We start from the raw sequence: 11,262 nt of genomic DNA on the forward strand, positions 1-11,262 counted from the left end.
AAATAAAATATTTTAAAAAAGAAAAAACAAACCTGCAGGTAAATGTTTACAGCAACATTATCAGAATGAGACCAACAAAGATTTCCTTCAATATGTGAATGGAGAAACAAACCAGGAGTGGGCCTTGAAGGTTAGACCCAATTCTGGTTCAGATCTGTGCTTTCTGTTTCCTGGTGGCTATCATGTAACAAACTTCCCACCAGCATGAACTCTGCTACTCCTTCCCCACTGGGTGAAACTGCAAGTCCAAATAAGCCCTTCCTCCCTTAAGCTGTTTCTGTCAGGTCTTTTGTCACAGCAACAAGAAAAGTAACTAATATAAACAGATTTTCATAGAAATCCTTACTTACAGTACACATGTCTATTTCCTTGCTCTGCAGAAGCAATGAGCACACCAACACCCAGATCTTGGTTTAAATGCCATTCCTCAATAAAAGCCAAGGGTCCATGGAGAAAGGATGGCTACAAGGACTGAGTCCAGGGCACCTTGTAACACCAAAATGTATGGAAGTGTTCAAAGGCAGAATGCCAAACAGAAATTGGGAGCCAATGCCAAGACAAATCTTACAAGCAAAACAAACTAGAATTGAAGTATAAATACCCATCATTCCATGCAGATTTAAACAAATTATTGAATAAATGAATAGCAGGAAACAGGCAGGTCTCTTGTGTAGGATTCTAGATATTTTTGTAGACAGAGGCCATAAATACCCATAGCTTTTTTTTTTTTTTTTTTTTTTTGGTCTTTTTGAGACAGGATCTATCTGTAGCCCCAGCTGGCTTGGAACTTGATATGTAGATCAGGCTGGCCTCAATCTCACAGAGATCTTCCTGCCTCTGCCTCCAGTGCTGGAATTAAAGGCATGTACCACCACACCCAGCTTAAATGCCTACTTCCCAAGGGTGGGCTGTGCACAGTGACATTCCTCCAAAGAGGGTGATACAGAAAGGGAGGGAAAGACAGATTTACAGTGGGGAAACTAGATGAAACACCACCACAGTCAAGAGCTGGGCAACATCAACTTGAGAAGCCATGCTCACAGCAAGCACCCAAGACAGGATATGAGCAGAATGTGCTTTACCTCTGGGACCTCACCCTCAAAACCTACAGCTTACTTTTCATCATATGAAAAACTAAGATTCCAAATAGAGGGACATTCCACAAAAAAATCTGACCAGTATTTCTCAAAGCTGTCAGGATTAAAGACACTGTTACTGGGCTGGAGAGATGGCTCAGGTTCAGTGGTTAAGAGCTCTGGCAGTTCTTGTGGAGGACCTGGGTTTGATTCCCAGCACCCACTTGGTGTCTAATAACCATCCATAACTCCAGTTCCAGTTCCAGGGGGTCCAACGCCCTCTTCTGACCTCTAAGGGCATTGCATGATATGGGTGCACATACAGACATGCAGGCAATACCCACGTACACATAAAATAAAAATAATAAATAAAAATTTTTAAAAGACACTGTCATTGTCAAAGAACCTTAAAGAGACATAAATGTGACATGGGGTTCTGGAACAGAAATAGGACATTGGGCACAAACTAATCAAATCTGAATAAATTATGAGTGTAGTTAATAATAGATCACTACTGATTCAATAATTGTAACAACTGTATCACACTAAAGAAAGCATTAAGAACAGAGAAAACTGGATGCCTGGTAGGTTGGAATTCTCTGTACTTTGTTATAAACTAAAAATGTTACCACAAAAATGAAGCTTAAAAAAAAAAACTTATGTTCTGGCTTCTCTTTGAAAAAAAATCAAAAGATCAGGAAGCAATGGGGTCATTCCTCAGGCAATCAATCATCTGTTAAAAGGCAATGTAACATATATGACAGAATGCATGAAATCTAGTGGGCGGGGGGGGGCTATGGGAGAGTGCAGATGGGGGAGGGGGTAAACATTTGATTAAGACCTATTATATGAAATGCACAAACTCAATAAAAAAATTTTTTTTTCTTTCCAGCCAACTGTGTGTAATTTGGCCCTAATCACACATGGTCTTCTGGATTTGAGGGTGACTAAAGTATATAATCTGGGGACGGCTAGGAAGAGAAGGCTTGATCCATGTTAGGTAAAAGCTTTCCAGTGTGCACACCCTCAGGCCATTCATATACCTCAGCAATCACTCAGTCACCTCTGTAAGTTCATTAAATTCATTGGTTTCCAGGAAAACTTTAATTAAACATTGGTTTGACACTAGAACCTCAGAAGGGGATAAACATTGCTTACTATCCCCAGGAAAAGGATTCTCACAACAGATGGGAATTTTATTTGTTAATGTTATTATGTCTCATAATTATCAAAAAAGAAAATGAGAATGTAATAGATGTTAAAAGGATATGGGAATGGAGATATTTTCCAAAATAGACAGAAAAAAATCAGAGAGCCTAAGCAAGTGATGAAGTTCTGTGTAGGTTTGTTATGATACATAAAGGAGGAGACAAAAATAATGTACACATAATCTTAAAATTTCTAAGGTCATAGTTTAGTCAACTTGTTTAAGGAACAAAATATATGTCTAGTCAAGGTTTATCTGAAAATGTTTGGTTTTTGCCCAAGCTTTATCTACATAGTACATGGAAATGAAAAGTACCAGGTTGGTGGAACTAACCTTCTTGGATGTTTAACAGACACACTTTGAGGCCTATACTGATCTGGTCAGAGGGACTTAACAAACAGTTTTACTCCTTGCCCTCCAAGGTCGACTAAGTTCCAGGGGACTATGAAGCATCTCTCAAAATGTCCTGTAACTGTGGTAAGTCACCTGTCCTCTTGTTCAGGGAGGCCATGGAGACCCCACCAAATGGATTTGAACCAGTGTCCAGTCTACAAAGAGGAGGGTCAACTCAGAGGAAACATTTCCTCCATGCTTCCAAGTGACGCCAGCCACAGTCGAGCAGAACTTTTGAATGATCTTCACACAGATGGAACTGGTAAAAGGAGCCAGGGGCTCCTCCCAAGCCCATGTGGCCCCCAAGGAACAGATCCTCAAATGACCTTAAGTGTAAAAATAAATTGATTTATTTGGGCCAACTGTATGGTTTTAAATACCCAAAAGGAAAGTATAACCAAAGAGTAAAGTCATAAGTATATTTCTTTAAGAGTTTAAGGGATTACAATTCCCAGACATTAGACTTAAGTCCATATAAAATGTTATTTAGACAATTATTTCTCATTGATGATTTTGTTTCTAATCAGAAAGTGCTGTTCAGATGTAAGATTTCAAATCTTGGTCTGCAATACTGTAGTGCCCACTTATAGCTAAGGGAGACAATACACTATTGCTCTAAAATGATGGCTGAATTTGTTTTCTCCCCCATCTAGAAGCCTTTGAGAGGAAACTGACACTGATTCTAGCTACTCCAACAGTTATCAAAGTGCCTGAAAACAATCCTGAGTCCATCACTCTCAAGACCGACCTTGGAAGACAAAAGAAAAATGAGGAGGAACCCAATGGAGGGATGCATTTGGAAGCCATAGTCAAGAAATTCCAATGGACTCTGATATGAACATTTGAAATTTGCCCTGTTTTGACTTTTTTCTGGTTCCCTGTCTAGAACTTGTAATGCTAACTACTCTTGCCTTTACTCTCCTTCACATATTCTAGGCACCAGTTAAAGATTTTTTTTTTCTCCCTACAGTTAAAAGTTATACAATTTGGGAGTCTTTTAGATAGACCCACTGAAGGGGTACTCCAATTGCCTCACCCTGCATCCCTGTTCAGCACGGAAGAAGCCAGGGCAGTCTGCATCCCGATTCCCTATCAGCAATTTGGGTAACCTCTTCAGGGGATGGTATAATAAAAATAGGAGGTAGGAATTGGCTGGGCAGTTAGGGTAAAAAGACCCCAAAGAAAAGTAGCCAGTTTCTTGGCTAAAAATCAAAATGTCATTGGGCCTCTTAGCAACATACTCAGTTCCAAAGGCCAAAAATGTTAAAAGTATTTGGGAGCTCTTATCTAATCCCTAAAAGATTTTAAGGTTCCCTCTTCAGAGGGGGGAATGTTAGAGTAGCAAAAAGTCCCATTGAAAAAAAAGAAAAAAGAAAGAGTACACGAAGTTGTTCAGGAAAAAGTGATGGGGAGATAGGGGAGGAGTTAGAGGGGAGGGAGTGGGCATGGATTTGATCAAAATACCTTATATGCATATGAAATTCTCAATAATTTTTTTAAGTTTAAAAAAAAGGAGGTGGTGTAACAGTTCCCGCCCCACCCCATTGCCTCTCACCTGCCTCACCCCTGCAGATACAATTTCTCATCTGGTCCTGGTAGAACAAAATATCTAGCAGTCAACATTTAACTCAAGGAAATGTTCCAAATATGCCAAAGACTCAAACAGCTCCTGTTAGAGCTCCATCAGCCAGGGCTGCTCTGCTCCATCACCCCTGTCTCAGCTAATTTCACTAAACAGAAGCAGAAATGTGTCTTCTTTGCATGGTATTAGTTCTTGGTTAACTGATTAAGTGATCTTTACAAAGCAATTGTCTTCCTTGGGATGGGTTTGTGATTGAGGATGTTCTTCAACTGGTTCTGATCACACAACCTTGAGACAACAGGACTGGCTGCATCACCCTGCATCTACAGGACAGCATTTAGGGGAGCCCCGTTCATGAGGTTGAGAGTTGGACAAAGTCAACAGGACGAAGGCACTAGGAACACTCACAGAGCAGAAAGACCAGCAGGTTTTACAGCCCAGGCTGGCTTCTCAAGGAAGCTTTGACTTTCTTATGGAATGCAGTTTGATGGGGAAGAAAAACACACACTGAGCTGAGTAAAGTCTGCCAAAGTCAACCATCACCTTCACAGTCCAATTGTACCAACACAGGCCCTTTGATGGGTCTTAGCACATAGCCTAACTGCTGAGACCACACACATCCCAAGACTTATTCTAGAGTTCAGCCGAATCTCTGTCAAGACATCATTTGAAGAGATCAGAAGGAAAGCACAGCTCTTCTGCTCTGTTATTGGGGGGTGCTTTTTGTTTGAGGGTTTTCTTTTTAAGACAGGGTCTATATATCCTAGACTGGCTTTGAACTCAATAAATAGCTGAGGACAACCTTGAACTTCTGATCCTCTTGCTTTTACCTCCCAAGTGCAGGAATTACAGGCATGCACCACCACACACATGCAATACTGAGTATGAACCCAGGGCTTTGAGTAAGCTAGGCAGGCACTCCACCAACTGAGCCATATCCTCAGCCCCATGTTTGAAATTTTTATGTGGATATGTCTGTGTCTGTGTGTAGCATGTTCATGCAGATGCCAGCAGAAGCCAGAACAGTGTGTCAAATCCCCTGGAGCCACCTAATGTGGGGGCTGAGAACCAAACTAATGTCCTTTGGAAGAACAGCAAGTGCTCTTACCTGCTGAGCCATCTCTCCAGCCCTTGGATGCTTTTTTTTTTTTTTTTCTTAATGAAAGACTATGTTCAGGTACTTTTTAAAACCCACAACAATTTCTTGCACCAATATTAGCTCTGCTTTTAACATGAACAGAACCAAACTGATGGGTTGCTTAAGTCATTTCCTTCCCTGCCTTCCTGCACTCACAACACCTATCTAAAGTGCTGACTACTGGGACAAGTGGAGTTACAGAGTGTTATTTCTTCATTCTCCAATTCTAATGCTGACTTACATGCCCCACCTCTCCAAGTTCCTTTGTAACCAAACTCTAGACCCACCAGCTAAAGGGCCATACTCAAAGCAATCTGGGTTGTGGCACCTAAGCATAACGTGGCACAAGAATCAAAATCATCTCACACAATCCAGAGGGATTTCCGGGAGAGGCTCAGCTTGAGAAAGTGATTGTTCCTGACAGGTGATCCAGGAACCAACAGTCCTCCACACAGAGGAAGTGAGTGTGGTGGAAGCAATGAGTGGAACGACCTGATAGGAATAGGAGATGTGAATGGAGAAAGAGGAGGAGCAAAGCCAGGCAGGGTGGCACATCCCTGCAATCCCAGCACATGGGAAACTGAAGCAGGAGGATGGAGAATTCAAGGCCAGTCTAGGCTACACAGTGAGACCTGTCTCAAAGAAAAGGGGCTGGAGTGGGTAGGGAAATCAGTTTAGTGTGGAGTAGAGAAGGAACCAGGTGGGGGCTGGCATCTGGCAGGAAGGAGCACCAAGCAGTGTGAGAGGTTTGCAGAGTCCTCCCTCCTGATGAAGCATCCTTTGCAAGCTTTCCTGAATTGTCCCCATAGCCATGTCTGACACTGGCATGTTGGTAGGGTCCAGCATCACTTGCCCAGGATGTTCCCCTGACAACCCCAGATCCCAGCAAGCTGGCTGAACACTGCTCTCACAGATTCCTTTATATGTGAGGAAAGTGGTTCAGGAAAGGGCAGAGGCACAATCAAACTGGTTTTATTTAAAGACACAGAAAGCTGAACCAGACAGACAGTTCATGTAGCAGAGATGAACAGGGTTCAGTAGCAGCAGGGCAAGCTGCAAGCCCTTGAGAGAGCCACAATGAGGAACAAGGCTGAAGCTGATGTGTCAGAGAGCACAGGTCACAGCTCACCTTGTGGAGACACACCCTTCTCCTCCCCAGGCTCGGTCTTCTTTGTACTAGCTCTCTACATACCCTGGCAGACAGGGACGTGGGGCCATGTCACCTGGACAGGCTCTCCTCCTCAATCTCACAGTGTACAGTATATGACATATAAATTCAGTTCTTACATCCAAAAAACACGTTGCTAAAGTTACCATCTTTATTTAATATAATACGCAGTGTATAAGAACATCATAAATAGTTCTTAAGGGAATAAACTTACACACATCACATACATGCACACAGCCTTTCTACTGTTTCCGTTTAGTGTACTTTGTATTCAATCAGATTAAGAATCTGGAGCTGGTGAGATGGCTCTGCAGGTAAGAGCACGTACTGCCAAGCTTGTTAGCTGAATTCAATTACAAGGACAAAAGATGGAAGTGGAGCATTGACTTCTTCAAGTTGTTCTCTGACCTCCACACTCAATCTGTGGTACACACATGCCTCCCAACTCCCATCCATAAATAGATAGATAGATAGATAGATAGATAGATAGATAGATAGATAGATAGATGATAGATAGATAGATAGATAGATAGATAGATAGATAGAAAGATGATGGATGATAGATGGTAGATAGATGATAGATAGATAGATGGATGATAGATGGTAGATAGATGATAGATAGATAGATAGATAGATAGATAGATAGATAGATAGATAGATAGATAGATAGATAGATAGATAGAAACTTTTAAAGAATTTGAAGGCATTTCACATTCACCAAAAAAGCAGGAAAAATAAAAAACCCAGCAGAGTTGTGTTTAGAAAAGGGCCCTCAGTTCTTCCATATCAGACTCAGAGGGGTTAGATAAAATATAGAACACCCATGTAAATATGTCCCAAATAGTGCAAAAAACATGCTTTCACCAAAAAAATAAAAAATTTGAAAAATGTTTATTTACCTAAATTTCAGATTTAACTGGTGATTCTGCCAGTTAAATCTGGCAACAGGACTTACGCTTTACCTTGGGAGGAGTAAGAACACTCTTTTGCCCTTGCAGGTCCTGGGGCCATAGGTCAGTGGCAGAGTACTTGCCTAGCATGTACTAGGCCCTGGATTCCAGCCCCAAAACCACAAAACAAACAAACAAGCCAACAGAATCCTGTTCCTGTAATTCTGGTGGTAGAGAGCTCTTGATTGTCAGAGGCAGGAATAGGGCAGGTAGAAGGCATTGAGGACAAAGAGGGACCTGTCCTTTATCTTGATTATGGTGGTAGCAATTACATACATTTACTGAAAGTCAGCATACTAGCCACCTAAAATTGGGGAATTTCATTATGTTACTCCAAAATATAGTAAAAGTCTGTTTGATGGGGGACCAATGGTTGAATTCAATTGTTTTATGGACATAAATTATTTTGTCAAATTTACTAAGAAACCACTTGATGTAATGGGACAGAGTTGGTCCTGAAGATTACATCCCAGCTCCAGTACTAACAGAACACAACTTGAAACAAATCTGGCATCAAGTTTCTTCATCTATTCATGAAACAAATTGTGATCTTAGTTGATAAGACTGCTGCAACCATTGTGTGGGAAGCAATTTGCATGGAAAGTGCTTGGCACCAACCCCAGCACATAGTAAACTGCCTGTTAGCTGTTATTTTAAATTAATAATAAATGTCAACACCACCTACTACTAGATAGTAGTATCTTCAAAATTATGTTGTTCAGATAGAAAGTAGGGGAAAAGTCAGAAAATGAACAAAAAAATTTCTATATTAGAGTCTGAAACAGTCTGGGAAAAACACAAAGTAATGGTTCACATCTATTGCAGACCCCACCAGGGACAATGAGTTGTGGTTATTCAATATTTTAGGGCCCACTGTCATGATTAAAAACAGCTTGTTTGTCATGACTCCGAAAAGAAAAGATTAAGAACAAATGCTTCCTCTCTTTTACATCTCTCCTACAATTTGACCTGTCTGAGTTTTCTTGAAAGTCAGCATTTTCCTGAGGCATGACTGGCATCCATAACCATCAATATGTTTATCATTTCTAGTAAGAAAGCTCAAAATCACAGATTTCACATCAGTCTCACCTGCCTCCAGCTTGACACCTCCTTCCTCACACTCACCTCCCATTGCAGGCTGACAGATGAGGGTGGGAGACGACACCCTGACTTCCCTCCAAATGTCTGAAACACCTACCCTTTTGCTTCCTTCAAGACTCATATCTGCTGCCTCTGCAGTCCTCACAGCTCCCCAAACACGTTTTGATCAAAAGCAGTTTGTCTTCTGGATGTGGTGCTGCATGCCTTTAATTCTAGCACTCAGGGGGCAGAGGTAGGTGGATCTCTGTCAGTTCCAGGCCAGCCAGGGCTACATAGTGAGACTCTGTCTCAAACTCTTTGCCCCCCGCCACACACACAATAAAATAAACTGAGCTATGCACCAACAGAAGACAGCTACTTGAAACATGATAGACCCACTCATAAAACTCAAGGACTATATGAGAGAACTTTCCTCCCTTCAACACTGTTTTTTGCCTCTGGCTAAGTTTTTTCTGTCTTCTAGTCATTTCTTTTTACCTTCTAAATTGTACTCTTTAAAATCTAAAAGAAAGGGGAAAAAAAAAACTTACTCATGGAGGAGGGCAGACAGAGAACAAACAGTATTTTCAAAGTTCACTAACAACCCATTTTGAAGATGTTCAGCACCTACTTGTAAGAAAATACAATACATCAGAGCAGACTGATAAATCCATCTCCTACCAAAGAAAAAGTTTGGGACACCAGGCTGAGAAAATAATACAGTGGGAAATGGCCTCTTAACCCAATTAGGCATCTATTTTCTGGGTTCCCAGTTTGTCCTGACTTGAAGCCTGTAAGAGGCCATTTGCAAACAAAGATACCTATTTTTTTTTCTTTCTCCCCGCCCCCCCCCCCCCCCGGAGCTGAGGACTGAACCCAGGGCCTTGTACTTGCTAGGCAAGCACTCTACCACTGAGCTAAATCCCCAACCCCAAAGATACCTATTTTTTTTTAAAGGAGTGCGCTTAAAAACTGAAGAGGAAGGTTAGAGACCCATATACGAGATTCCTAAGACTACACCTCCATCTTGATTTGATTTCTCATTCTGAAGGGGAACACCGTTCTTGGGAAGCACCTGGCACTGAGATGAGACCCACCTGCCACAGCTCTCCCAGGGGCTATTGGGGTTAAGAAGGGTTGGAGAATCCCCGGAGTCTGGTCCCTCATTTCACACTTGTAGGTAACTGGGGACCTCAACACATAGCTATCCAGCTGTATGCCAATCGATTCATAATTAATCCTTACCATGACCCCTGTTTCACAAATTAGGACCTTGAACCTCCCTCTCTTCCTCCCCACCCCCAGTCCTGTGTCTCTCGAGGTCACACAACTCAAGCCGTTTGGACACACTTTCTCCCACCGGCTCACCTGTTCGTTCCACTGATGCATCTGGCTAAAGCGTACCTTGCAGAAGAGGAACCCGTCCAGGTACACCGAGTACAGCTGAAAGCACAGAGACACCAGTCCGGGGTTAGTGGAGACAGGACCGGGACGATGCTCAGGATTACTGAGCCCTTCCCAACCCAGCCCGATCCAGGGCCCTGGCGCACCACGTAACGACCCCCTAGCGCGTCCCGCCGCTGCTGGGACACCGGGATACAGAAGTGCATCTTCATGGCTGGAGCAAAGGCCCGGGAGCAGCCCTGGGAGCTGGAGTTGCAGGCCACGAGTATGCGGGCGAAGTCTGGGGCTGTGTGCGCTCAGGCTCCCAACAGCAGATCGCGGGTGGGCGGGGCCTGGGGTCAACCCGCCGGCTCCACTGCCTGCAGCCCTTGCTGGAGGCGAAGGAAGGTGCCAGGCGAAACCAGGCGCAAAGTCATCATACAGGGACCCGGCGGGGCGCTAGGGCCTCTCTCTGGCCGGGCTTACCCTGGAGGCCAGAGGCCAGAAGTTTGAAGACCTCTAAGGAGGAAAGGGTGGAGGGAGGGTTAGGTAAGGCTCAGGGATTTCATCGGATTTTCAGAGGACTCTTTGAACACATGAAAGTTAATCTTTGATTCCAGCCACCTGGACATTCTATACAGTTGTGAAAAAAGTCATTCATCGCCTACACCCTACCCCTGCCCCAAACCTCCGGGTGAGGCAGCTGGCTCCCTGAGGCCACAGCCCAGGGAAGCCCTTCTCGGAGGGGGCCACTTTAGGGCTCAAGGTTAGTGTCTGTCAATAGCAGGATATCCACTTCCTCTTCCAAAGGACAGACCTGATCAAGACCTTCGGGGTGTCAGATTACATTCAGACCTCAGATATGAACTGCTGGCATTCTGGAGTGGATGCTCTGATGATCTTGGAAACATTTCTGTCCATCATCCATAAGCACTGGCTCCAGTGTTCTGTGGATTAAATTTTTTTAAAGAAAAAAAGGGTAGACTTTGGAAGAACTCTATGACTAGCACAGTTTTTGTGTGTGTGTGTGTGTGTGCGTTAATCTTATTAAAATGTAACACAGCATGACACAAGTAATCCTGGTTCAGTATTTTGTTTTTAACCCCCTTTACCCTTAATATATTAGAAACTTCAGCACTAGGGAAGTGACTTGGGTCTGTCTTACCTAGGGAAGCCCTGATGTTAATAGGTGCATCCCCTGCTAGGGGGCTTCATGTAATGCTTTGTTCCCAGGCTCTTTCAATAGTCTCTTGTTTTAAGCTGCCTTGGAAAGGAATCCCCCTAA

At 43.1% G+C, this 11,262-nt stretch overlaps 1 protein-coding gene across 5 annotated transcripts in view; it reads right to left on the reverse strand.

Moving 5' to 3' along the window:
- Window positions 1-10,258, reverse strand: part of Snx31 (sorting nexin 31) — a 123,309-nt gene extending 113,051 nt beyond the window's left edge. For all 5 annotated transcript variants that reach the window (XM_008831559.2, XM_029562786.1, XM_029562785.1 and 2 more), the window contains exons 1-2: window positions 10,145-10,258; window positions 9,963-10,037 (exon numbers count right to left, since the gene is read on the reverse strand). In XM_008831559.2, coding sequence (XP_008829781.1) covers window positions 9,963-10,037; window positions 10,145-10,210 — 141 coding nt within the window. In that variant the 5' untranslated portion in view covers window positions 10,211-10,258. The remainder of the gene's footprint in view (window positions 1-9,962; window positions 10,038-10,144) is intronic.
- Between the last annotated feature and the right edge of the window lie 1,004 nt (window positions 10,259-11,262).

Source organism: Nannospalax galili, unplaced genomic scaffold (assembly GCF_000622305.1).
Source record: "Nannospalax galili isolate Female #2095 unplaced genomic scaffold, S.galili_v1.0 scaffold334, whole genome shotgun sequence".
NCBI lineage: Eukaryota > Metazoa > Chordata > Mammalia > Rodentia > Spalacidae > Nannospalax > Nannospalax galili.